The 27,922-nt window shown below is 55.1% G+C and overlaps 2 protein-coding genes across 2 annotated transcripts; one reads left to right on the forward strand and one right to left on the reverse strand.

Annotated features, from left to right (window-relative positions):
* The first annotated feature begins 3,066 nt into the window (after positions 1-3,066).
* On the forward strand, positions 3,067-4,369 carry MIEN1 (migration and invasion enhancer 1). The gene is made up of 4 exons (XM_082678666.1): positions 3,067-3,191; positions 3,295-3,392; positions 3,756-3,832; positions 3,920-4,369. Exons 1-4 carry the CDS (start codon positions 3,103-3,105, stop codon positions 4,001-4,003), a joined length of 348 nt encoding a protein of 115 aa, XP_082534792.1. The 5' UTR covers positions 3,067-3,102; the 3' UTR covers positions 4,004-4,369.
* A 99-nt stretch (positions 4,370-4,468) lies between these two features.
* On the reverse strand, positions 4,469-27,492 carry ERBB2 (erb-b2 receptor tyrosine kinase 2). Its single transcript, XM_082678662.1, has 27 exons — positions 27,208-27,492; positions 20,968-21,119; positions 19,841-20,054; positions 18,946-19,080; positions 18,592-18,660; positions 18,292-18,407; positions 18,025-18,166; positions 17,039-17,158; positions 16,648-16,774; positions 14,534-14,607; positions 14,354-14,444; positions 13,915-14,114; positions 13,431-13,563; positions 13,254-13,344; positions 12,403-12,563; positions 10,880-10,927; positions 9,412-9,550; positions 9,207-9,329; positions 8,821-8,919; positions 8,353-8,538; positions 8,063-8,218; positions 7,871-7,946; positions 7,425-7,571; positions 6,952-7,049; positions 6,565-6,753; positions 6,030-6,282; positions 4,469-5,888 (listed from the first exon to the last, which is right to left on the reverse strand). Exons 1-27 carry the CDS (start codon positions 27,278-27,280, stop codon positions 5,533-5,535), a joined length of 3,768 nt encoding a protein of 1,255 aa, XP_082534788.1. The 5' UTR covers positions 27,281-27,492; the 3' UTR covers positions 4,469-5,532.
* Between the last annotated feature and the right edge of the window lie 430 nt (positions 27,493-27,922).

The following is a 27,922-nucleotide window of genomic DNA, read 5'->3' on the forward strand; positions in this document are numbered from 1 at the left end:
AATAGATTTATAGATCAGTAGAACAGAATCAAGAGTCCAAATAAAACCCCTTACATTTCTGGTCAATTGATTTTTTTTTCTTAATATCAACTCTTTATTTATTTATTTATTTATTTTTGCCTGCGTTGGGTCTTAGTTGCGGCACGCGTGCTCTTCCTGGCAGAGCATGGGCTTCTCTCTAGTTGTGGCCCGCAGGCTCAGTTGCCCTGCAGCACGTGGGATGTTAGTTTCCCGACCAGGGATCGAACCCAAGTCCCGTGGTTTGGAAGGTGGCTTCTTAACCACGGGACCACCAGGGAAGTCCCTGGTCAGTTGATTTTTTTTTTTTTTTTTTTGTGGTAAGCGGGCCTCTCACTGTTCTGGCCTCTCCCTTGCGGAGCACAGACTCCGGACGCGCAGGCTCAGGGGCCATGGCTCACGGGCCCAGCTGCTCCGCGGCATGTGGGATCTTCCCAGACCGGGGCACGAACCCGTGTCCCTGGCATCGGCAGGCGGACTCTTAACCACTGCACCACCAGGGAAGCGCTGGTCAATTGATTTTTGACAAAGGTGCCAAGACAATTCAATGGGGAAAAGGATAGTCTTTTTGATAAATGGTTCTGGGACAACTGAATATCCACATGCCAAAAGATGTGTTTAGATCCTTCCTTTATACGATGTACAAATACTAACTCAAAATAGGCCATAGACCTAAATGTAAGAGCTAAAACTATAAAACTTCTAGAAGAAATTATGCAGGAAAATCTTCCTACCTTGTGTTAGGCAGAGATCTCAGATGCAACAGCAAAAGCACAAATGACAAAAGAAAAAATTTATAAATTATACTTTACCAAAATTTTTAAATTGTGCACTTCAAAAGACATCATTAAGAAAATTTTTAAAAAAAGAAAAAAAAAACAAACCTGTGGAAGACTGGAGGAAAATAATTGCAAGTCGTATGTTTGATTAGGGACTTTGTATCCAGAATAGGGTTGACCCCTGAACAATACAGGGGTTAGGGGCACCGACGACCCCTGAGCAGTTGAAAATCTGAGTATAACTTTACAGCCAGCCCTCCCTATCCAGTTTCCATCTACAGATTCAATCAACCTTGGATCATGTAGTACTGTATAACGTACTTTTAAAAATCCACATATAGGGCTTCCCTGGTGGCACAGTGGTTGAGAGTCCGCCTGCCGATGCAGGGGACACGGGTTCGTGCCCCGGTCCGGGAAGATCCCACATGCCGTGGCTGGGCCCGTGAGCCATGGTCGCCGAGCCTGCGCGTCCGGAGCCTGTGCTCCGCAACGGGAGAGGCCACAACAGTGAGAGGCCCGCGTACCACAAAAAAAAAAAAAAAAGATTTGAATAAATGTTTTTCCAAATAAGATATATGAGTGGCTAATAAGCACATGAAAAGGTGCTCAAGATCATTAATTATTAGAGCGATGCAAATTAAAACCACCTCACTCCCGTCAGGATGGCTATAACGAAAGAGACAGACAACAAGTCTTGACAAGGATATGAGGAAACAAATTGTCATATATTGCTGGTAGGAATGTAAAATGGTGCAGCCACTTTGAAAAACAGTTTGACCATTGCTTAAGATAAACATAAACTTTCCATACAACCTAGCAAGTCTACTCGTAGGAATCTACCCAAGTAAAGACACGTGCACATACAAAGACACTTACATGAACATTCATAGCAGCATTACTCAAGACAGCCCCAAACTGGAAACTCAAAATGTCCATCAACTGGTATTGAACAGATAAATAAAACAGTACATCCATGCATTGGGATATTACTCAGCACTGAAAGGAACAGACTACTGGTACATGCTACAGCATGGATGAACCTCAAAAACTTTAAACGGAGTGGAAGAAGTCAGAAGCAAAAGACTGCATATTAGTTCATGTATAAGAATATCCAGAAGAGGCAAGTTTATAGACAGAAATCAGATCAGTGGTGGCTTAGGGCTGGAGCCGGGCGCTGGATTGACTGCAAGTACACAGGTGGGACTTTTTCATGTTGGTGGAAATGTGCAACGATGGCTGCACAACTCTATAAGTCATCGAATTGTTTAAAAATGAATGTGAGGATATTATGGTGAGACTCCAAGGAGAGTAGAGGCAGGGAGACAGCCTCCATTTCTAGAGTTACAAGACGGGAATAAAGAAACCAGCTCTGTAGCGGGGCTAGGATGAGACGGGGAGGTGCAGGGACTGCATGCATGCGATGGCAGCATAGAGCCTGCGAAATCGAAGCATCAAAGCCTAAGGTTCCAGAAGGCGGAAGGCCGGCGGCGACTGCCCAGACTGTGCCTGCAGTTTAGAGCTTAGGAGAAGCACCTGAGTGTGTAACTGTGGAGTGGTTTAAAATACCATCAGTGGGACTTCCCCGGTGGTGCAGTGGTTAAAAATCCGCCCGCCAATGCAGGGAACACAGGTTCGAGCCCTGGTCTGGGAAGATCCCACCTGCCGAGAAGCAGCTAAGCCCATGCGCCACAACTACTGAGCCTGCGCTCTAGAGTCCTTGGGCCACAACTACTGCGCCCACGTGCCACAACTACTGACGCCCACGCGCCTACAGCCTGTGCTCCGCAACAAGAGAAGCCACTGCAATGAGAAGCCCACTTACTGCAACAAAGAGTAGCCCCCGCTCGCTGCAACTAGAGAAAGCCAGCGGGCAGCAACGAAGACCCGACGCAGCCAAAATAATTAATTAAAAATAAAATAAAATAAAATGCCATCAACTAGTGTGAAATGGCAACTGCTCCATACCATCAGCCCACCCCAGGCCCTGGGTCCGCTTGCCCCACTTTCTCTTCCTTTCGTAAACTGGAAAGCGCTTTGCAGTCTAAGACACGTCATTAGATTAAATAAGACCGTGAAGTCCAGCGGACACTAGGTGCGGGGCAAGTCGGGCGCTGAGAACGCAGGCCAGGAAAAGTTGGTCTGCTCCCGTCCTCGCAGCCCAGCTCTCCAGCTGGTGACAGTGTCAAAACAAAGCAGCAGCAGCCGCCTGAAGGGGGCGCCCGGATGTAACGCGCGGCCCCGCCCCGTCACGTGCCTGCGGCGTCGCGTCACACCCGGAAGCAGCTGCTGTGGGGAGCCGGCAGTAATGAGCGGGGAGACAGGGCCGGCGTCCTCAGCGCCCCCTCCCGGGGAGGTCGAACCGGGCAGTGGGGTCCGCATCGTGGTTGAGTACTGGTGAGGGGCTCCGGCCAGTGGGGGAATCCGGGCCGGAGGAGGGTGGGTCCACCGGAGGTACCGTCCCGGAAACCCAAGCGGACCTCAGGTATCTTCTCCCTAGTGAACCCTGCGGCTTCGAGGCGACCTACCTGGAGCTGGCGAGTGCCGTGAAGGAGCAGTATCCTGGCATCGAGATCGAGTCGCGCCTGGGGGGCACAGGTGAGGCCGCAGAGCACCTGCTGAGTCAGTGTTCTAAATCCCAGCTCTACCACTTTCTAGCTCTGGCACTGGCTGTTTTATATAGTGTCCAGCAGTGTCTGGCACATAGTAAAATGTCCATGCAACTTGAGTGAGGGGGGGTTACAGATGAAGCCTGTTGGGAAAAATGGGTGAGACTGAAGTGTAGGGTTGGAGGGGAGGGAACCCTCTATTGAGTTAGGAAGCCGAGTTCAAAGGAAGCGGATGGGGCCCGTGAAGGACATGAAGGAGGAGCCTGTGTTAAGTCTAAGGAGTGTGGAGGGCCTCCCCTGACTTTTGCCTGTTCTCAGCATACAGTTCATTCATCCGTTTATTTAATACCAGGGGCCTTTGAGATCGAAATCAACGGACAGCTGGTGTTCTCCAAGCTGGAGAATGGAGGCTTTCCTTATGAGAAAGATGTGAGTACTTGCCATGCTGGGAAGACCCCTGGTTCACCCTGACCCTACAATGAACGCATCATCCCATTCCACATCTCTGCCTTGTAGCTCATTGAGGCCATCCGAAGAGCCAGTAACGGAGAACCCCTAGAAAAGATCACCAATAGCCGCCCTCCCTGCGTCATCCTGTGACTACATGTGATTCTGGGCTCCTGTTCTCTTCTGGGATCCAAGCCTTGGTCACCCCTTTGGTTCTGCTGAGGGCTCCCTACTGCCTCTTTCACCTCACTTAGCTCCCCGTAGCTAAGAGACCCTGGCCTCCACTTTGCCCCTTTGGGTACCAGGAGGGTTCTGCGGTCTTAGGGGTGAAAGAGAAGACCCTCTCCATGGACATTTCTACAGCCACCTTATACCCCTTTCCCAGGATCAGTGCCCACAAAAACCTGCTCCCCTCTCCAGCTTAGCCATACCTGTCAGATGCTACCATAGTTCTAATTTATTTTCCACTAACCCCAGGCAATGTCAGCTATTGGCAATAAAGTGGCACTGCAAACACCAGTGCCCACTAGTGTGTGTTTTTCTGTCCAATTTGGGACTGTGGGAAGGGAGGAGAGGGAGACAGAGGCCAGCCCAACCTTTATACCACCAACGTGATCGTGCTGTCTGGGTGGGTTTTTTCTGGATAGCTACTTCTAATTCAACAATTTCCTTGCCAAGGCAAGGAAAATGAGTCACACAGTAGGCACTGCCTCTTCTTTCCTCCATCCTTCCCCGACTACCCCTACCTACAGGGAGGAAATTACCCCATTCTGGTGGGTGGCCTTAGGAGTTTCTTTTTTTCTAAGCAAGAATGATCTGGTCATCAAAGGGCTCTCAGGTCAGAATCCCAACCAGTTTTCCCCCAACCCAGGAGCCAGGAAACTGGCAGTAGGCTCCTCATTCAAGCTTTCCGAAGATTCCTAGCCAGTCCCTCCAGGCAAGATGAACTGAATGTAGGTTAAGAGGTGAGCAGTAAAGGGATGGCTCAGAGCCACCCCAGACATAGGCTTGTGTCCAGCTGTTTTCCAAAATATATTTGCAAATGGAGAAAGTGGGTATGGAGAAGGGACATTCCTCCCGCAACCCCAGGGACTGCCCCCCCACCCCGCTTCCACAATACCCACTCTCCACCGAGTCCTTATTTCATCTTAAAAAAAATAATAAAATAAAACAACCAAAAAAACATAAGTAAAAACAAAACCAGAAAAGCACTCTGTACAGGGACCGGATCTGGGCGCTGCTGCCGTCCCCTGCTGTCCCCTTCTTCTTAGGGGCAGAGCTAGGTCTCAGGGAGTCTCTGCTCTGGTTCCTAGACACCCTCTTGGGGCCTCTTCCCTTCCTAGGCTCAGCTTCCCTGTCCTTCAGTGTCAGGTTCTGGAAGAAGTCAGGCTGGGCTGCTCCCGCAGGTAAGGAGACTGGCTGTGGCATCCAGTGGACCCTAGTGGCTGGGCCAGGGCTCCAGCATCAGTCAGGACTCCCCGGTGCTGCCCCCTCTTCCAGCCAGGCTGGGCGGCTCTCAGCCACCTACGAGTTGGAAGAGGAAGGAAGATTGCTGGCATGGCAGGCCGCCCTGGATGTGATCCAAGGGCCCTCTCCCTGCCTCGTCCCGACGCGGGCCATAAGTCAGGCCTTCCACACTCCCTGAGGGGCCAGCAGGGCCTCAGCGGCCCGGGCCTTTTGGCTCATACTGGCATGTCCAGACCCAGGTACTCAGGGTTCTCTGCTGTAGGGGTCCCTTCAAAGGTGCTGGGTGGAGAGCCCCGCTCTGATGGGTCCTGGTCCCAGTAATAGAGGTTGTCAAAGGCTGGGCTGAAGGCCGGAGAAGAGTGGGACTGAGGGGCAGCCCTGCCCCGGGGTGCCAAGTACTCGGGGTTCTCCACGGCAGCCCCAAAGGCAAAAATGTCTTTGACAACCCCATTCTTCCCAGGGGAGAGAGTCTTGGGCCTTTCCAGAGTGGAACCGGCAGGTCGAGGAGGAGGCCGAGGACCCTCTAGGGGTGAGGGGGGCTGTGGCCGAACCTCTGGCTGGTTCACGTATTCTGAAAGGACAAGAGAAGGAGGCTTGTTAGGGGGAGGAGCCCGTGTGTTCTGGCTGCTGCCCCTGCCCCCATAGTGGGCCCTGGGCTGAGCACCCCCAATCCCCACCTCCCAACCTCTCAGCTCGGGCCTGGACTCCATACCGGGCTGGGGGCTGTAGGTCAGGGGGGCAACGTAGCCATCGGTCTCGGGAGGAAGCGGTACTGTGGGGTCCTCGCTGTACCGCTGTAGAGGGCTGGAGTCATGTTGGGGGAGGTTCTGCAGCCCCTTGGCTGCCCCCATTCCCAAGTCGCCGTCAAACACATCAGAGCCAGCCCCTTCGGAAGGTGCCAGTGGAGACCTGGGGGGCTCCTCCTCCGAGGGCTCCAGACCCAGCGTCAGCTCACCACCGCCACTCTGAGGACGAGCGAGAAGGTCATGATGGGGGTCATTCATGATGGAGACTCCACGGGAGGTGACAGGGTCACAAGAGATAAAAGGAAGTTGCCTTCGGGGTTTGACACAGTCACTGTGGCAAGAGTGGGGTCACAGTTGGAAAGCAGTAGGAATCCTTGGGGATATTGGGGTCTCCTCCGTGAGAGGTGATGGTTGGGGGACATTGGAGAAAGGGACTCTAGTCCACTGGGGTCGGGGGAAGTAACCAGACACACCCACCACACTGTGACAGGGGGCACTGACCCTGGTGGATGTGCTGCGGTGCCTGCGGTGGGCTGTGCCCCCAGAGCCCGGGGCAGGGTCTGGGCAGAAGAAGCCTTGCTGGGGTACCAGGTACTCCTCAGCATCCACCAGGTCCCCCATGTCATCATCCTCCAGCAGCGAGCGGTAGAAGGTGCTGTCCAAGGGGCTGGGAGGGCCCAGGTCTTCATTCTGGGGAGGCGGGAGACAGAGCGTGGCAGCCTCTCCCCAGCCCAGCCTCCCGAGGGAGGCTCAGGGAGTACCAGAGTTCTGACGAGTCAGGCAAGGGCTGGGCTTGGAAGCCTGGGACCCAGGAATCATCTCCCTTTCCTCCCTCTAAGGGAGAGTGATCTTAGCCATAGGCAGGGACGGCGTGGAAAGGCCCAGTACCTGGATGACCACAAAGCGCTGGGGGTCCCTGGCCATGCGGGAGAATTCGGCCACCAACTCCCGGAACCTTGGCCGACATTCAGAGTCGATCATCCAACCTGGGGGCGGGCAGGAGTCCAGCATCTCAGTTCTGGCTGCAGCCTGTGTGCAGAGCCCCTCACCCCCACCCCCGGCCTAGACAACCCCAGTTACTAGAGTCCAAAGCCCTCAGGTGGTAGAGAAGAGGTACCAGACTCGGATCCTGAGAGAGAACCTTTGAGAATCTCTACTAGTTTCCCCTTTTTATTTTGCATTAAGTTTCTTTCTAGCTGGTCCTTGATAGCTCCTCTGGACCGGTACTGTAAAGGGAAGTGAGACCCTTTTGAGGCTGCATTAAACATACCCTGCTCTTGGCCCCCTCCCTTGCCCCTTGTAGGCCCCTCCACCCAGGCCCTCCCGCTCCTCCAAGCAGCCGACCCAGCTCAACCACGCACATTTGACCATGATCATGTAGACATCAATGGTGCAGATGGGGGGCTGGGGCAGCCGCTCCCCCTTCTCCAGGAGGTCAGGGATCTCCCGGGCTGGGATCCCATCATAAGGTTTGGCCCCAAAAGTCATCAGCTCCCACACAGTCACACCTGGGGCAGAGATGGGGTCAAGAGGTGGGGGGACCAGAGGGAGCGTTAGTGCACTGAGCCCCAGAGGCTCTATCCAAGAGCCTGGCACCATGGGGGAAGGAGGGGAGGGACGCAGTGTCAAGGGCAGGAGATACCCAGTCTTTCCGCAGTTCCTGGCAGACTGAGGCACTGGCAGCCCCTTCCTTCCTTCATGCTAAAGTGTCCATTAATTCGCTCCATCCCAGCTCTCATCCTTCCACCCACATCCCCCCCAGGGCCACGGCTCTGTGTCTACCCTTCCGACCCACCCCATCACACACCATAGCTCCACACATCACTCTGGTGGGTGAACCGCCGGCGGAGAATGGACTCCAACGCCATCCACTTGATGGGCACCTGGGAGAGCAGAGAAGGAAGTGCTCCAACCAGGTGTGGTGGGGAGGTGGCCGTTCTGAGTTCTCCCAGGGGCCAGACCCCACCCCCCCTTGCTTCACTCTGCTCCCTCCTCTGACCTTGCCCCCATCCGCATGGTACTCCGTCTCATCAATGTCCAGCAGCCGAGCCAGCCCGAAGTCTGTAATCTTGACATGGTTGGGACTCTTGACCAGCACATTCCGGGCAGCCAGGTCCCTGTGCACGAGCCGCACATCCTCCAAGTAGCTCATCCCCTGGGGTCAGAGGCATCTGTGTGGACCTCGCTCTGCCAGAGCTCTCCCAGGAAACCTCCTCATCCTAGCTCTGAGTGGAGACAGAGGCTTGCTCCCGAGGGCACCCGCAGAGCCCCGGCCCCCAAAGTGCATACCTTGGCAATCTGCACACACCAGTTCAGCAGGTCCTGGGAGCCCAGGCGCCCGCGGTGCTCCCGGACATGGTCTAGGAGGCAGCCATAGGGCATAAGCTGTGTCACCAGCTGCACCGTGGATGTCAGGCAGATGCCCAGAAGGCGGGACACGTATGGGGACCCTACACCGGCCATCACATATGCTTCCTGGGAGCAAGGGTACACACTGAGAGGGTATGGGAAACCACTAGCCCCCAAACCACCACACACCCCTCCCGAGGGCTGAGCCGTGACTGGGGACCCTCACTCAATCCAACCCCATTCGTCACAAACCAGAACCATGGCCCACAGACTCAGGAGGTTAAGAGTAGAGATCTGGGGGATCACAAAGTGTCTCCTAAAGCCCCAGTGAAAACAGAGCCCACAGCCCACACCTGCAGCCAGGGGGTCCCCACTGTACTCCCAGCTGGAGAGGGTGGAAGGGCTTACGTCCAAGATTTCTTTGTTGGCTTTGGGGGATGTGTTTTCCCTCAACACTTTGATGGCCACTGGGATTTTCACATTTTCCCCATCGGGGATCCAGATGCCCTGGGCAGAGAGAGGAGGATGTGAGCAGGAGGAGGGTGGGCCAGATCCAACCTGCAGCCGTCCAAGGGGTCACTACTTGTGCTCCCAATCCTTCCCCACCCTTGGGCCAACCCCATTATTGAGCAACAACCTCGCCATTTCAGCCCTCTCCCTATCCCCTTATACATAACTGCCCCACCCAACAGAACCGCCCCCAGCCCCTGGCTGTCTTCCAGACAGAACCCTCGTCCCCGCCCTGACCGCATCCTCTGGGACCGCCCACCCAGGACTTTGGCCCCACCCCTGACCTTGTAGACGGTACCAAAAGCTCCGGATCCAAGCACCTTCACCTTCCTCAGCTCTGTCTCTTTCAGGATCCGCATCTGAGCCTGATTTGGCATCGCTCCGCTCGGTGTCAGGGGCTCCACCAGCTGGGGTGAAGGGGTGGTGCGTCAGTGCCGCGGGCCGGGCTGCAGACCACAGGCCACGCGACAGGCCCTCGGACCGCCTCACCTCTGTCTCCTGCAGCAGCCGCCGCATCGTGTACTTCCGGATCTTCTGCCGCCGCCGCTTGACGAGGATGCCGAAGACCAGCCCCACGACGACGACCAGCAGAATGCCCACCACAGCGGCAATGATGGACGTCACAGGGCTGGGGGCAGGAGCCAGGGTCAGGGATTGGGGACCAGTCTGGGGCAGGAGGGATGAAGGGGTCCCATGGAGGGGCATGAAGGTCACTGGCGTTTGGAAAGGGAAGTTGGAAGGGTGACGTGCAGGCTCCCGTCCTGTTTCACCTACTCAGAAACCTCCCTCGGCTCCTTACTGCCTCCAGGATGAAGTCCAGACTCCTTGCTGGGCATTCAAAACCCTCTCCACCCACATCTCCAAATTGTCTATGCTCTTGCCCAGGGCTCTAGCCCAGGATTCTCAAACTTGCTGACAAAAAATCACCAGGGAGCTTGTCAGTATGCAAGAGTCTGGAGCCCTACCCTCCAGAGAGTCTGATTGTGGTATGAGGTGGGGAACATGCACCCAGTGATTCTGATATTCTAGCCAAATTTTCCACCCATAGGTCATGATTTCCACACCTCCCAGCCTTTGTTAATTCTACCTGGACCATCATTTCTGCATGAGGTCATCTTTCAAGACTCAGCTCATCCTGGGATAGAAGGATCTCCTGGGTGCTGACCCTACATCACTGTCATCCTTGCCCCCTTCCCTTGCTTAGCCAAGGGCTGGCACATCACAGACCTCTAATGAACGCTTGTGTCATGGACAAGTGCTTACCTAGGACATACTCCAATCTGTTTTTCTCCCCAAACACCCCACTGCCTAGAAATCAAGTCCAGTGATGGCAGTGATGGACATCACAGGGCTTGTGGCCTCATGGTGAGGGAGAGCCTATGCCCTCCAAGATCCTGCCCTAACCTGATTCAGACTTACTCCCTCCTCTGAGCTTACTCAGTGGCCTACCACAGCAGAACCTTCAGCAAACACGTCCTAGATTGTCCTGACCCCTCTCACCATGCTGCCTGGTTGCTTCCTCCTAATGCAAGTGACATACCTGCCCCTCTTTCAAGACCTGGCTCCCATGCCACCTCCTCCTTGAAGCCTCCCACTGACCCCAGGTAAGAATTCATTGTCCCATCCTCAGTGCTGTCGTTGCATTCTCTTCTCAACGTGCCTTGAGTCCCAGGGAGTTGCAGGCTGCCTGTGTCCCTTAGGAGACCCCTACCTACTCGAGGCTGGGGAGGTGCTGGGTGTCTTCGCCATCTTTTCCTGTTCCCTGCCCCCCAAGCATCCCGAGCAGGTCCTCCGTCCACTGGTTGAAGCTAATTGAAAGGAGGGTCCTTAGTGGAAGAGTGGGCTGGGGGAGGGACATGTGTCATGTCAGGAGACCCCCTCCCTACAGCAGTGACCACTCAGGGGCCGGAGGGGGACTGAGGGGCAACATGGGATGTGTCCTGGGGACCAGGCTGACCTGGCTCTCTGCTCAGCGGGGCAGCCCTTGTCATCCAGGTCCACACAGCTGCAGAAGAGAGAGAGTCCTGTCAACAAGGCTGGGAACCACCTCTTGCACTCACTCAGCCTCACAATATCCCCAGAGGTGGGTGTAGCTGAGTTATGATCCCTAATTGACAAAGGCAGAAACTGGGCTCAAGGTCACCAGGGCTCTTTCTACCACCCCACAGGGGAGGCCTTCTCCAATCTGCAAACCTGCATCCCCTGCACCTCCCTGTCTTGGGTAGGAAGTGGGGGGCACCCAGAAGACCATCAAGTCCAAAAGCTTGGCTATCCCCTCTGTAGAGGATGCCAGGGTAGTAGCTGGGCACAACCTGCACCGAGGACAGTCTGACGATACTGTGACCCAGCAGTTCCACCTCTCAGGATAGACCCTAAAAATGCCAACACCTGTACACTAGGGGGCATGTACAAAATGCTTACTTGTACATGGAGCTCAAGTGCAATAAACTGCACGCCCCCCCAAAAAAAGGAGACAAGTTCAATGAATATCCCTCGAACAGGGACATGGTTAAATAAGACTACGTCCATACAGCAGATTGAGTAGTTAAAAAAAAAAAAAAAAGGAGGTAGGTTCATGTGCGCTCACAAGAAAGCACCTCCAAGATACATAAAGTGCCGGGACGGAGGGGAAGCAAAGTGCAGAACTATATGTAGAGTACTATCCTGTTTACATTAAAAAATGCACACACACAGAAACCAAAACTGACTATATGTGAGTCAGACGAAATTGCTGTTTCTTGATCATTGTTGACTTCCCAAAACAGCAATCTTCAACCTAACATAAATGTAAAATGCATTTATGGAAACGTGTAGAGCACACCAGAGTGAGCTGGTGGTTCTCCCCAGGGAGGGGAGGGTGGGGGACTGGGTGGGTGGGGGAGTGGGCGAAAGGGCACTTCTGCTTTACAGTGTTTATACTCTGAGACTGCTGACAATGTGTATCACAAGAATGTATGCATGTACTCCGTGTGTAATTAACAACGAAGTGAAAAACATAAAGAGAACAGGGCAGATCACCGTGTTAGGACATGGAAAAACATTGCAAGCAAAATTGCAATGCTGAGTGAGAAAAAGCAATTTCCAAACAATATGTATGGTCTATGATCCCATTTTGGTAAAAAGAAGTATATACTAGAGTGTGCACAGATAAAAACTGGAGAAGAATAATAATAACATATAAACATATACTTTATGTTATAATAATAATCCGTATGTTAGTGTGTGCATAGATTAAAAAAACTGGAGGAAAAATATTGCAAATTATTAACAGTGGGATAGAATTGCTAATACTATTCACTTTCGTGCTTTAATTAAAAAATTTTTAACCACGTGTTACTTTTGTGATCAGAAAAAAAGGATATGAAAAATTAAGGGTCTCGGGGTAAGCAAAGGCAGAGTTGTCCCACTTTTAGAATAAGAGCCCCAGAGAGGGTTCTGGAACAAAGCCTTTCTTTCCGTGGAAAAGGCCCTCAGACTCACGAGTGGGTGCAGTTGATGGGGCATGGCTGGCACATGCCCTCCTCATCTGGGAACTTCCAGATGGGCATGAAGGAGAGGTCAGGCTTCACACCACTGGGGCAGCGAGCCACGCAGAAGGGAGGATCCTTGTAGTGGGTGCAAGCCACACACTGGTCAGCCTCCTGGGAGAGGAGGAAGGGTTTGTGGGGGGCTGGCACCGACACCCCCAGGGCAGCAGGATCAGGCCCTTGAGTCCCCTCTGTGCTTCCCTCAGTCACTCAGCAGCACTGTCCACCTTGCTCCTGGGACAGCCCCATACCTGCTGTGTCTGATGCCCCTGTTCTGCACCCAGCTCCCCACCTTCAAAGCTTGATCCCCAGGCCTGGTGGGGTGGGGGGAGTGTATTACCTAAGGTATAACAGCAAGTAATAATAGTAACTAACTTGTGAAGCCTTTTTCCTGTGCTCGGGCACTGTGCCAAACCCTATTTTGAGTTAATTCTCACTGCATCCCAATGGGGTAGGTACTAGTATAACGTTCATTTTACAAATGAGCCAGTGCAAGTGGGGCCTGGATTTGAATCCAGGTCACCTGATGTCTAAGCCCCCAGGTCTAACCACCTTAGCACAGCCACGGCCAAGGGCACAAGCTTCCCTGGGCCCTTTGCATGGTCTGAAGGGCCTCAGCGTCCGCAACTCTTGCTGTCCCCAGCATCCCAGCCACCTTCCACCCTCCTACCACCCTCCTACTGTTCAGGTCTGGGCTTGGAGTCCTCCCCAGGGGTATTTTACTGGACTTGGCCAGGTCCCTGGCAGCACCCCCAACCCTGCCCTGCTTCCCTCCACCCAGCTCTGAGCGCACCAGCACCTCACCGAGCCAAAGCAGGTCACTGAGCCGTTCTGGGGCTGACACTCGGGGTGGCACGGCAGACAGTACCTGTCCTTCACGTACTCCCGGGGGAGCCTGAGGAGAGGACGGCCGGTGAAGGGGTCTGGAAGGAGCCCCTGTGCACCCCCCAGCCCGGCCGCCCCCTCCTCTGCCCCGCATACCCCTGCAGTACTCGGCATTCTTCCACGCACTGCTGGCCCCGGAGGAACTGGCTGCAGTTGACGCACTGGGTGGGCCCTGGACCCCAGCAGTGCCCGTGGGCACACAGCGGGTAGCAGGCCAGGCCCTCGCCCACTGCAGTGAGGAGGAAGGGGTCAGAGGGGACTCTCAAGGGAGACTCCAGGGAGCTGGGGGAAGAGTCTGTGGGCATGGCTCTGAGCTGGAGAGGTGGGGATAGGTGCCGCGCAAAGCAGGGAGAGAAAGAGTTCTGAGGTTCCAGGAACAGAGAGGAAAGGGAAGGGAGGGATGGCAAGGCAGTGTGGCAGGACCCTGCTAGAAGCCATGCCAAGAGGCCAGGCCAACCAGAGCTATGTCAAGGATGGTGCACCTGGGACGGGCAGTGCACACGCACAAGTAAGTCCTAGACTGCTGCTGCCAGAGGCCCGTGGGCACGCCTGAGCAGCAGTGCTGGGCTCCCTGTCTTACCGCACTCGACCTCTGGCCGGTTGGCACTGTGGAGCAGGGCCTGGTGGGGGTTCCGGAAGAGCTGGTCCCAGGGCACCGTGTGTACAAAGCAGAGGCGGGCGTTGCGGTGGATGAGGGCCAGCCCACTGCCCAGTTCCCGCAGAGAGCGCAGCCCCAGCCAGCGGATGCCCAGCCCTTGCAGGGTCAGCGAGTAGGCACCACTGTGGGAGGGGGAGTGCTCAAATGCAGGGGGGCAACGCACCACTGACCCTCCCCCCTCAGCAAGGGCTGCCCTCGCCTTCCTCCTGTCCCCAGCACACTCTGCAAACTTCCATGGGAATGCTGCTGCTGGAGTGCCCGGGGAATAAGAACCCCCATTCCCCCCCTACACACTCAGAGCTTCTCCCGGGCCTCCCGGGGCAGCTCCTCCTCCGTCAGGCCTCCCTCCCCTGGTGCTCACTCATGCAGAACTCGTCCCCGGATTACTCGCAGATTCTGGAAGACGTGGAGGTCCGGCAGGCTGTCTGGCCACGCTGAGATGTACAGGTAACCTGCAGACACAGGGTGAGGCTAGGGGTGCGGGGACAGGACGAAGACCTCCCAGCCCCATCGAAGCAGGATTCAGAGAGACAGAGCTCACCTGTGATCTCCTCCAGAGACTCAAATACTCTGAGCTGCTCAGGCTGTAGGGGGGCAGTGTTGGAGGCTCGGTCCCTAGAAGGAGGATTAGGAGAGGGCCAAGAAGGGGGTGGGTAAGACCCCCCTCCACGAGCTGGCCCTGCCATCCTCCCCAACCTCCCCTCCACTTAAACCCATTGCCCATCGAGCCTGGCTGTTCCCATCCTGAATTTCAAAGCCCAGGCCCTGGCTTGGCAAATATCAAAACAATATTTATATCCTTTGATCTAGAAATTCTACTTCTAGGAATGTGGCCTAGAGAGACACCGGCCCCTGTTCCCAAAGGCATGTGCAAAGGAGAACTGTTTGTTAGAGGGAAAATAAAAAAACTAAGGAAATTAAAAATTAAATTTTTTTTAAAATTTAAACTTAAAAAAATTTAATTAAATTTTTAATTAATTTATTAATAATTTATTTTATTAATTAAATTAAAAAATTTTAAATTAAATATCTAAACATCAGTAAATGGGAGCTATTAAATATAATCCTGATCTATCCAGACTACACACGAAAAACTAACATTCAGGAGCGTGTAGTATCTGCTGGGCACGGTTATAGGAGCTTTACAAATATTAACTCATTTAAACTTTATAACACCTTATGAGGGCGGGACTATTTTTGCCCCCATTTAACAGATGAGGAAACTGAGACTCATCAAGAAGGTCACACGATTAGTAAGTGGTAGAAGCCAGGTCTCAAACCCAGGCAGCCTGGGCTCTTAGCTGCTACTCTTTGCTGCCACCTCTTCCGCAGCTGTGGAAAGAACAAGGCAGCTGGACATGAACTAACTGTCATAACCAGCTCTCCAAAGCCAGGGGCAGACAATATTCACAACAGGCTCCCATTTTAAATCAACCTTTCCCCCCAAATTACTAACACTACGTTTCTCTGTGCGTGTGTATCCATATACGTATGAACGGTCTAGAAGAACACACACAAACTGTTAAGAGTGGTCTCCTCTAGAAAGGGGAGTAAAGGTGGAGAAAGTGTTGAAGGGAATTTTCTCCTTTTTTAATACATATTTTTATTGAAGTATAATTCACATACAATAAATTGCAGATTTTTAGTGTGCAGTTTAATGAGTTTTGTCAAATGCATTCACTCACCTATCCACTACCCCAACTGGTATACAGAACATTTCCATCACCCCAGAAATTTCCTTTGTGTCCCTTTCCAGGCCCTCACCCTGGCGCAATCACTGTTCTGATTTCTCTCACCACACAGTGGTTTTGCCTATTCTAGAGCAAAGGGAATCATACAGTGCGGACTCTCTCTTGTCTGACTTATTTTGCTTAACATAACGTTTCTGAGACACATTCATGTTGTTTCACGTATCAGTAGGCCATTTCTTTTACTGCTGAGAATTTCACTGTACGGATATACCACCTTTTACGGTTGACCCTTGAACAACGCCTGGGTTACGGCACCAACCCCCCACAAAGTCGAAAATCCAAGTATAACTTTACAGTCAGCCCTCTGCATCCATGGTTCCGGATTCAAGCAACCCCGGACTGTGTAGTACTGCCGTACGGATTTATTGAAAAAAGTTCACATTTGAGTGGACCCACGCAGTTCAAACCCGTGATGTCCAAGGGTCAGCTTTATTGATTCCTTCAGCTACTGATATACATTTGCATTATTTCCAGTTCGGGGCCATTATGAATAAAGCTACTACGAACTCAAAGAGAATTTTACTTTATCTGGATGGTGTGACCTCCATACAAGTGCATGTTCATAGATAACGTGTCATTTATGAGAAAAATCCCAGGAATTCCCTGGCAGTCCAGGGGTTAGGACTCCTCGCTTTCATTGTCAAGGGCCTGGGTTCAATCCCTGGTTGGTGAACTAAGATCAGCAAGTTGCGCGGCGCGGCCAAAGACAAGCAAACAAAAAAGAAAAACTCCCCCCTCCAAAGGCCCTGCTGGTCTTCCACCTGCTTCCTTTGCATCCCTGGCCTCCCACCTCTGTCTCCCGCCATCCCCGAGAAATGCTTCCACTTCTGGGGCCTCAGGATTCGGTGACTGCCCTGATGCTGCCTCAGGCCATGTGCCCACCCTTAACTCTGAGTATCCTTACCCCTCAAAGCTCTCCGGCACAAACGCCAGGCTCCCAAAGATCTTCTTGCAGCCAGCAAACTCCTGGATGTTGGCACTGGTGACCGCCCTCACCTCCCGCAGGTGTTCCATGCCCAGACCATAGCACACTGTGGGGAGGGGGACAGGGGGCACCTCAGCCTCCACATGGAGCACCAGGAATTCAACCTCCTGGGTCCTGTCCACAGTCCCCTCCTGGGGCCACATGCCCCCTCCTCACATTGGCAGAGACATGGGGGAGCTTGTGGGAGTGCTCAGGGGAGGGCCAGGGGCAGAGTCAGTGGGAGAACAGGACTGGGTCCCAGGAGGGTCTGAGGGAGGGTGGCACAGCGGGCTAGGCCAGGCTGGGTGTGCAGGGGGCGGCCACTGGGTACCTCGGGCACAGGGCTTGCTGCATTTCTCACACCGCTGGGTTCCATCCTCAGCTGTCACCTCTTGGTTGTTCAGGGGACAAACCAGGGTGCAGGATCCCACGTCCGTGGACAGGTAGTTGTCTGAGGAGATCAAGATCGTCTGTCCACATGCCCTGGCCTTTTAGCACTGCCCCACCATGAGCTGTGTGACCATGCCCAGGTAGTGCAATAAGAATGATATCAACCGATACCGAAATGCCCTTACACCATATCTGAGCCCTGGACACTCGTCCACTCCTCACGACAACCCTGTGCGGTAGGCACCGTTAGATTCCCATTTTGCCAAAAGGGAAACCAAAGCACAGAGTTTTCTGTTTAAATTACTCAAGGTCCCTGTGCTAGTAAGTGGAGGAGCCAGGATGTGAACCCAAATGATCTAGCTCCACACTCCGTACTCTCACCCACCATGGGGAGGGTACGACCAGGACCCAAGAGCCCACTGCTGTCTCCTGTGACAGGAGGAAAGAGGTCCCCAGGTCTGAGGCCAGTCCCTAAATGCCCATCGGTAAATAGGGGAGCTAGTAAATAAAACTCTGATCTATCTAAAAATCAACATTTAGGGGTGCTTAGTATTGTCTGGGCACAGTTATAAGAGCTTTGCAAATATTAACTCATTCAAACTTTATAACCACCTGGTGAGGATGGGACTATTTTGGCCCCCACTTAACAGATAAGGAAACCAAGACACAGCAAGAAGGTCACGTGACTAATAAGGGGCAGAGCCAGGTCTCAGACCCAGGCAGTCTGGCTTCTGTGCGTGGGCTCTTAGCTGCTATTCTGTGCTGCCACCTGCTCCACTGCTGTTGAAAGAACGAGGCAGCTCAGTACGAACTGCCGTGACCAGCTCTCCAAAGCCAGGGGCGGACAGTACTCACAACATGCTTGCATTTACATAAACCAAAGTCCCCAGCAAAACTACTAAAAGTACGTCTCTCCCCGGCACTCACAAGGACAGGTGGTCACGCAGCTGGCGCCGAAGGTATAACGGCCCTCGGGGTTGGGCATGGACTCGAAGGTGTCCGTGTTGTAGGTGACCAGAGCTGGGCAGTGCAGCTCACAGATGCCACTGTGGTTGAAGTGGAGGCAGGCCTGGGGGACAGGCAGCTGGTGGGCACTGGGCTGTTTGGCCCTGGTGTGCCAGAGGGTTAAGGGCAGCACCAGGCGGGACGCCCCTCCCCTTGCACCCCGAGGGCTGGGGCGCCGGGGGCACGTACCAGACAGTCAGAGTGCTTGGGGCCCGTGCAGCCGGCAGCACACTGCTCGTGGCAGCAGTCGGTGGGCTGCGGGCCCTTACAGCGGGCACAGCCGCTGGCACAGACGGTTCGCGTCACTGTTGGGCAAAGGGCAGGATGAGGGCTGGGCGGCAGCCTAGGCACCGGGCCCCTTCACCAGCATCACCTTCTGGGGAGACTTCCTGCCTCAGGGAAGATGCCGAGGCCTGGCACCCACCCGCCATGTCACCTTTATTCCCACCCAGCCCCTGCCCCCAGATTCTGGGCCTCCCTATAACTCACAGCTCTGACAGTCCTTGGAACTTTCTCCCCAGCAGTGGGGAGCTTTACAAGCTGGAGAACAGGGTGGGCCTGGGGAGAGACACAGAACGGCAGTGAGAGAGACAGAGACCAGGAGACAGAATGCACAGTGAGGGAGAGATGCAGGCAGGAGGAGAGGACTCCGAAACCGGAGGCATGACCTGGAAGCAGAGGGAGACAGGGCAGAGAACCGCAGAGATGAAGAGACACAGAGAAAGAGGAAATGGGTGGTATTAGTGCAGCGGCAGCGGGGGGCGTGGAGTAAGCCAGGAGTCTGGGGTCGGTGGGCTGCGTGAGAGAGAGAGGCGGCTGCAGGCGGCGAGGGGCGTGGCTTACAGGCCCGTGAGCGGTTGGTGTCTATCAGCATGAGGGCCAGCTGGTTGTTCCTGTGGAAGATGTCCTTCCACACAATCGTGTCCTGGTGGCAGAGCTGGGGGTTCCGCTGGATCAAGACCCCTCCCTTCAGGATCTCTGTGGGGCGGGCAATAATCAGGTGCTTCTTCCCTCATCTGTCCTCTTCTGACCTCCCTCGGGGCCTGCCTGCCTTCTAAAAGGGGAATGGGGCTCTTAAACACGCCCCAGGTTCCTCAGGGAGCAGAGGAGACTCCTTCGGCATCTCTTAGCCCTGCCAACACCACCCCACACGTGAACAAACGGAGATCCGGGGCGGAGTGAGCTGTCCGTGTCACTGTCTCCTCTCCTCCACCTCTACTCTGGGCACATTGCTTAGCAGTTAAAAGAGAGTGTGAAATCCAGCCTCACCACCACTAACTCGCTGTGTAACCTCAAGCAAGTCACTCATCCTCTGTAAACCTCAGTTTTCTCATCTGTAAGACGAGAATAACACTGATGCTTCCCTTGCAAGATTAAAGCACGACTGAAATGGGGTTATGCAGGTAAAGCACCAGGCACTCAGAGTCTGGGACGCTGTCAGCTCCAAGGCTGCCGCGTACAGTTACAGAGGTTGTTCACTGTACGTGTGCATTGAGCCAGGAAGTGGGCAAAACCCCAGCCTGCATCCTATCAAGCTATGTGGGCTGGCACAAGCTGTGACTTCCTGGGAAGAAGGGAAATCTTTTTCGAATCCTCACAAGGGCGCCTCCCCTAGCTCCACTTGCATCCATCCGGAAGGGACCCCAGTTCTTATTCACACGAAGCATCCCCATGGCTGACAGGGGCCCTGGTCAGTTCTCAATGACCAGCAGGGAATTTCAACGATAAGGATGAGCACCTGTGAGGCTTCGCAGCTGCAGCTCCTGCAGCCCTCCCGGAGCAGTGTGTGCAGCAGGGGGGGCACCTTCCAGAAGGCCTCCGTTGTCCAGCACGGCCAGGGCATAGTTGTCCTCAAACAGCTGGGTGCCTCGCACGATCCGCAGCCTCTGCAGGGGGACCTGACTCACTCGGTTCTTGGCGATGAGCACGTAGCCCTGCACCTCCTGGATCTCCTGGGAGGGGACAGGGTAGGGTAGGGCTAAGGCAGGTCCAGGCCCTGGACCACTACCACCGCCCCCCAGCACAAGGCCTCCTCCAGGTTACCCTGTGCTCGGGGATCTTGGGCAAGGCCCCCAGCCGCTGACCAGTCCTGCTCCCTCAGGCATAAAATGGAGATCAAGGCCACTCCCCACATCCCCGAACAAGATTCTAGTACGATCAAGAAAGAAAAGGGCGGGGGCACACTCTGTAAACTGTAAGCAAGCACCCCACCCTCTCTGCATCTCAGTTTCTTCATCTGTAAAGGAAAGGCCTGGACGAGGTGATGTTTGTGATCTGACAGACTAAGCATCGCACCTGAGGCCCCGCTCCAGGGCACCATGGACACAACGCAGAGGCTGGTTTCCATTCTCTCTCCTGCTCCTGACCCTTTCACATACATTTTCCATGTGATTTCAAAATGGGCCCCCCAGGGAGTTCAAGCATGTCTGTTGCTCCCAATATACAGATAGGGAAACTGAGATCCAGTGAAGCCAAGGACCTAGATCACATTCACATGGCTTGTCAGTGGCAGAACTGGACCGGGAACCGGCCAGCCCTTGCATTACTCCGGGTAGGAGGGGGACAGTGGCTGGGGCAGTTGGACAATGGAAGGTGATCATGCTGGCAAGAGAGCAAAAAATTTAGCAGAGGAACGGGTGCATTCCACCCAGAGATGTCCACGGCCAGCCACACTGTAGAGAAGGAGTCAACTGGTCTTGCAGTAGGATGGACGGGGGTTAGACAACAGAAAGGACTTCCCAGTTGAGGAGCCACAACAAAAGAGGAAATACAGGGTGGGGAACACTCTTCTACCACCCATCTGCAAGCAGAGGGCTCAGCCCAGCAGGAAACAGGGCCTGGCTGGGTTTTGCCCATGGGCCTCACCTGCAGGAAGGAGAGGCTGGCATTAGCGGGCAGGTAGGTGAGCTCCAGGTTACCCTGCACCACCTGACAGCCCTGGTAGAGGTGGCGGAGCATGTCCAGGTGGGTCTCGGGACTGGCCAGCGGCCGCAGCTTCATGTCTGTGCCGGTGCACACTGGCAGGAGAGAGAAGATGGGTCAGAGGGCACTGCCCAGTGAGCTTTGCCAACCTGGCCACCTCTGCCAACCTACTCGCCAGAGTCATGCCACCACAGACAGCGAGAAAGCACAATGGAAGGATCCCTCCTCCTGTGTCGCTTGTACCCACAGAACGTGCAACAGCAAAAGAAAGTTTGCAAATTTGGGAAGAGGAGGGACATCAGGGGAGAAGCTCCTCTGACTCGGCCCATGCTGAGCGTCCAGAGGGCGTCTCGCTGTGCCAGCCTTAGGGACTTGCCCGTTTGATCCAGAGTGTTGGCTGGCAAAGAAAGCCTCCCTTTGTCCCAAAGGCACAACTCAGGGCCAACGGGTAAAAATCCCCCAAGAGACGCGATGATGAATCATGAATCCTCTGGATACCCCTTGACCCTCTCCCGAACAAACAACGCCACCCACGTGCCAACCTCCTGGCAAGGGGTACCCACCCCCACAATGCCACCCAGAAAGTGGGGAAGGAGGGTCAGCTGGAGTCATAGCTGGGGCATGGGGACCACCAGGGTCCTGGTCACTGCAGGGACTTCTGGAATTCCCCGAGGCAGAGAAAAGGAACGTCAGATCCCAACTATGGGCATCCGGACCCGAGCTGCAGATGCTGAGCCAGAGTGCTGCTTACTCCAAAGGCTCCTAAGCTGGTACCTCACCCTTGCCACCTCCTCAGCGCAAGACTTCAGAACCAGCTGGCAGAATCTACGCCACGAAACTCCTGCCACAAGGGCATTACGTCAGCCCTGTGTACCTGCCTGGTGCCAACCACCGGCCAAGGAGCGTCAAGATGAACTGCCGCCCAGTCCACCTGGACCCCAGCCCAGTGTCCCTGAGACCAGAAGTACTCACTAAGCCCAGGAATACTAAAAGGGGTACACTAGCCCGGGTAAGGGGGCGCTCTGGGCAACAGCTGGCACCATGCTTGCCAGCAGTGGGGGCGATTAAAGTGCCCAGTTAAACCCGTTTTTCTGCTCTGCTGAGAAGATGAATCACCTGGCACATCTTGCCCAGGAGGGTGTGCCAGGGGGAGGTGGGTGGGGTGCACCCCCAGATCCACAGGTGCCTCAGCTGCCCTGAATTCCTGTTGGTCCCCACTCCACCTCCCAGGGACTACGTGCAGACTCAGGGGGACAGCACAGTGGCTGACTTTGAGGTCTGATCCCCTGCTCTCCCAGCAGCTTGGAGCCTAGGGTCAAATCCTGGGGGGTAATCAGAGATACCCCCTGCCTCCAGAAATCGGGGGAAAGGCTGGTGGGACAAGCCCCCAGGGTTCTGGCCTGGGCCAATGGCCACTAGCTGGCAGCCTCCCAGGAGCACCTAGAGTGGTCTCTGTTCCCACCCCTCTGGCCAGATAGGGAAGGAAGCAAAGAGGGAGGAATGGGAGGACCCAGAAATAGAACTCAAGGGTCCCTCCCCCCAGACTCCCAAGAGAAACAGGAGCCGGGGATGGCAGGCCAGGCCCAAAATAACGCCCGCTGCCAGGACCTCCCCCAGCCTCAGCTGCTTTGCAGGCACAGCTGTCTCCAGGCCAGACCCCAAGGCCCTGGCCCAAGCCCGGGGCAGGGGCCCGTCTCCACGCCCTGTGCCCTCTGCCGCCTCGAAGGGACACCAGCTGCGGTAGCCAGGCAATAGGAAAACAACAAGGGAACGCTCGGCAGGCACTCCGGCTGGAGCCTCATCCTCCAGAGGCTGCCTACAACCTCGGTCTTGCAAAGAAGGAAACTGAGGTTGCCAGGGGTTATTTTCCCAAGATCAGAAAGCCTGTGAGCAATAGAGGGAGGATTTGAACTCGAGTCTGCGCCGACTTCAAATCCCACATTCCTTCCACTAGACCTAACTGCACACACACCCCTCCCCACACCCTGTTCAAAGGTAAATACACACCAGCTCTGTTGATGCCACTGATTACATTATAGGCTTCGGGCAGGGCCGAGCGGCTGAGCTGGGTAGGAGGACCAGAAGGAGCAGCAGCCCCGCCCCACGAGTTTGTTTGTGTCCATTTTTGAGTCTGATTCAGACTAAACGTTTGCAACAGGTGGTAAAGTTGGGACCCTGAGACCTACTCCCAGGGAGCTGGAGGCTTGGGGGCTAATATCCTCCAACCTGACACCTCCTCTACCTCCACACTTCCCTCCCCCTCCCATCTCCTCATTCATCTCCCCCTCCCCAGTCCTCGCCATGGTCCCCATATCCACTCTGCCCCCCACTGATTTTCTGGGGCGGTGGTAGGAGGTCCTGTTCCACACAGGGGAGCGCTTTGTCTCCGGAGCACCTGTCCCTCGGGAGCCTCGCCCTCCAGATCTCTGGGGCAGTCAGTGTGACCGGAGCCAGGGACACAGTGGGCCCTGGATAAGTGTTTGCGGGATGAATGAATGAATGAATAAATAAATGAACTCCAATCAAGACTCTCCAAACCAAAAGGGACCAGTTGAGGTCACCATGTCCAGCCCTCTCTTCAGAGGCTGGTCACGGCCGCCATGTCCCTCTAGCGGGGTGTTAGTGGTCAGGTCCCAGCTCTGGCGGGGCTCTCAAGTGGGTTCTTTCTTCCCCACCAGCCTTCAGCCCCAGCTGCCTCTCTCGCTCACCAGCATGAAAGCCAACACTTCCTTTGGTTTCCATGAACACTACCTGCATCCCCAAAGCTCACCTCCCCCAGACCCGTGGGGCCAGAGCCCATTCCAGTGACACCAGGACTCACCCACCACACACGCCTGGGGCCAGGGCTCAGGTCATTAGGCCACAACCCTAGCTGGGCCACTCACGGTGTGACCTTGATCAAGTCCCTGGATCTCGAGGGCTGAGGTCAAATCAGATTCACCTCTACGTCCAGCAGTGCCTGTGACTTAGCAGGCACTCAGTGAATATTTACTGAGCTGACCTTGACTGTGAGTGGGGGATGATGACAACTCTTACTCTCTGCAGAGAAATTACATGAGAGTTAAATGAGGTAACGAATCAAGAAACAGTCTGTAAACGTGACAAGGCTTTGTAAACAGAGCTGGGGCAACACAACATCGGCTATAATAATTCTCCCACTCCTTAAGAGAGCACGCACCCCTCACCCCGTCTCGGCTCTCTTCCCAGGGGTGGGGAGGAGAGGTGGTCTATTAAGAGATAGGGGTGTCACCCCAGAGGGGTTTCCCACAGGGCAGGGAGGGGGATCTCTTTCCAGGTCATCCCAGCACCCAGGGCCAGGCACTACCAGCCTGGCCCTACACCAGCTCCCCAGCCCCAGCCCGACACTGGTCCCTCCCTCACCCGTAGCCCTGTAGGTCCCACTGGCCTCTGGCCTGGTCCTACCCTCAGTCCCCTGCCATGCCAGGAGGGCCCAAGAGGAAGGCAGACATCAGCTGGTACAGGGAAGGAGAGGACTCCAAAGCCAAGAGGGAACTTGGTGGGGGGCGAGGAGCAGCTCACCCTCATTTTCTTCACCCTCATTTTCTAAAGCCTAGATAAGGGAGGTCATTCACCTAAATAACAAAATAGCACCTCTACCGGAGTCTGACCACCTGAATGCCCCTGAGGCTTTGCTTAACCCATTCCTGTCGAAGGGAATAAGACTTTGGTCAACTCTTAATGCCTCCTCGTCAGAGTCTAAAAATGCCCTGGACATGATTGGGTCGCTGGGAAGCCTTGGCTAAGTCACTTCGTTTCTTTGAACTTCAGTTTCCTCATCTGTGCACCTACTTCACAGGATTGTTGCAGAGATGAAATGAAACTGTAATGGCTGAGAACCAGGCAAATAGGAAGCACGCTGTACTTTTCTAAAAGTTAAGGCAAGAGAAGTTCATATAGCAGGAGTCCGGGTAATTCCAAACCCAGAGAAAATTAACAGTGCTCTGTGTTTGACTTCGTAATACAATGCATTTTCTCTTTCGGCATTTGATCCTATCTTTCAATTATTTTTTTTCTTGAATATTAAAATGAGGTTACTTTCCCTGAGTATAGCAAAAAGAAGGATGCTGTTGGGAGAATCATTCAGGAATTAAACTATGAGCTCTGCAAGATGTGTTTGCTGCGCTTTACAAAACCTTGACCTCTAAGAAAAGAAAATCCCAACCCTCTCGGCCTTCCCCATCTCCCTTTCCCCCACATGCCTGCGCCAGCCCTCAGCCCTGGCATATACCGGGCGTGCTAGAGGCAGCTGAGTGGGGCTCTGCTTTTAGCCATTCCCCTGCACAACACACCCAACACTTCTCTCTGCACCCAGCACTGCAGGCGGAGGGGTGAGGAAGACCTGAGAAGCTCCCTGTCAATGGCGGGAGAACCGACCCCTCAGATCCCAGCACTGCAACAACCCGGCCGCCCTCCCCCTGCTCGACTCCCAGGCCCAGGTGAGGAGGGCTGCGGCTCAGCCTGACAGCCCAGCCTCGCCTGCCTCACCTCACGCTTCTCAGAAGGTCAGGGGAGAAGACGCCTGCCTGGGAAACACGGAGGGGAAGGGGAGGCTCCTGGGAAAGAGGAGTCTCCTTCTTCAGAGAGAAGGCTGCGCGGGGGCACCTCCCGCTATTCACAGCAGCTCTTGAGGGAGTTCCTTGAGAGGGCAGAGTTCAGCAGGGAGACTGCCGTTTGGTCACACAAAGGCCAGACACACAAACACACAGACCACACAACTCAAGAACACCCTAGTATAGACATCCCTCAGATAACACAGCAGAGCTCTGACAGAGGGGGCCCTCGGGCAACACACAGACAGCCCGACACCCACCCCTTCTCCAGACTCCCTGATCCATGAAGACCACCCACTACTCCTAGAACATTCTCATTCTGTCTTCTCACAACCAGGCGATGTAGGGAGCAGCAGCGGCCCCCCAATGTTCAGAGCAGATGAATATAGTGATTTTGAAGCTGTGGTTGGGGGTTGCACTGCCTGGGGTCCAATCTGGGACCCACCAATTACTTGCTGCTTACTTCACCTCTTGAAGCCCGGGTCTTCAAGCCTGGAAAATGGGCACACTAGTTAGGACTTCTCTTACAGGGTTGTTCTGAGGATGAAAGCAGGGAACCCAGACAAAACACGCACAGCACCTGGTACACAGTGTATTTCCAGTACACGTTAGCTTTCACCGTTATCGCACCCAGACGGACAGATAGGGCAAGACACACACTGCACCCCACCCCAGCACCCTTCCCCATACACAGCCCAAAGGAAAAGGCAGGACAACCCGGCCCTCGGCATACCCGCATCTGGCCCCGTTCCTTACCCTCCCCCTCCCTCCAAGTGCCCAGGAATCCCTCAGAACCCTCCCACTTTATGCCCCAGACCAGGAAGCCCACCGCCACCCCTCCGTGACCCACGCTCTCCAAGTCACAAAGCACAGAGCCCTAAGTCGGCCCTAACGAGACTTGTTCAAAACAAACGTCTCCCCCTTCCCCCACGCCAGTCTCCGGCGTGAGGCAACTCTGCAGTCGGACTGGCCACCCTCTGCTCCCCGGCTCTGGCTGGACAGGTTGCTTTCCCCACCTCCCCCCTCCACACCCCGATCGTGCCAGAAGCTGGAGTAACTCAACCCAGTCGGCCGAAAGGGGGCGGGGAGGGGGCCGGGCAGAAGGGACCCCCAGGAATCCAGCCCAGTCCAGTCTGGAGGCGGAGGCTGCCAACTGGAAAGGCTTTGAGAGAGGCGCTTGAGGGGGCTCAAGAAAGGGGAAACACACACACACACACACACACACACACACACACACACACACACACACACACACACACACACACACACACACACACACACACACACACCCTGCTATACACCCTTTGAGGGAAACTTTCTGAACAATTGCAGAGACCTCTTTTGACAAGTTCCGGAGCCGTCGCGGGGTCTGCAAAGCACAAGTCCCTCGAATGGGACGTCTAGAGCCGCTCCGGTGTAATCGCCCCCCTGCCCCACCTCCTCTGGTCCCTCCGAGCCCGAGGGCTGGCGGCTCTGAGCCCCCGGACTGTCCGAAACTTCGGGTCGGGAAGCTCCGATGGCCCCTCTGTTCCCGTCTGACCAGGGATTTAGACGGGGGTCCCAGGCTGCACGGGCCCGTCGCCGCTCCCTGCCCTCCCCACCCCAGACCCACCTTGGGTGCCCGCGGCTCCGGGGGGCAGGAGGGCGAGGAGGAGCCCCCAGCGGCACCAGGCCGCCAGCTCCATGGTGCTCACTGCGGCTCCGTCCCCATGGTTCCGGCTAGACCAGGCGGCGAGGGCGCCGGGCGGGCGAGGGGAGGGGGCCGGGCGCTCGCGCCGGAAAGAGCACCCAGTGCAGGGGCGGCCGGCGGCCTCGGGGGTCTTCTCGTCTCTGTGGGCACGATGGAGAGGAATCTCAGCTCCACAACTTCATTCCTGTACTTCCTCAAGGCAGCCCTCCTCCTCCACCCCCTCCTCCTCCGGTGATTGGGAGCCAGCGCGCTCGCAGCTCTCCCCCCCCACCCCACCCCCTCCAACCGCATTCCAGCAAGTCCCGGGGAGTGGCAACTCCCAGCTTCACTTTCTCCCTCTCTCCGCGCAGGCCTGGGTGGCGTTGCTGCCAGCGCGCGGACTCCAGGGTTGCCCGCAGCAGTTCTCACCCGTTTCCATGGAGAACCCCCCAAAGCAGAGGAGGGTGATGGCGCCCCTCCCCCGGGAGTCCGGGGCAAACGCTTTAGCCTGCCATTCTTAACTTTCTTTTAAGTCGCAGGTTTTATCTTAAACATTCCTGGCCGTTTGCATCCTACTCCATCCCATGCCTATTTGTTTTAATATCAAATAATGGTTTTCCTACCGCATCCTCAGGTAAAAATGTTAGTCAAGTAGGGG

Source organism: Grampus griseus (assembly GCF_964374135.1).
Source record: "Grampus griseus genome assembly, chromosome: 20".
Classification (NCBI taxonomy): Eukaryota; Metazoa; Chordata; class Mammalia; order Artiodactyla; family Delphinidae; genus Grampus; species Grampus griseus.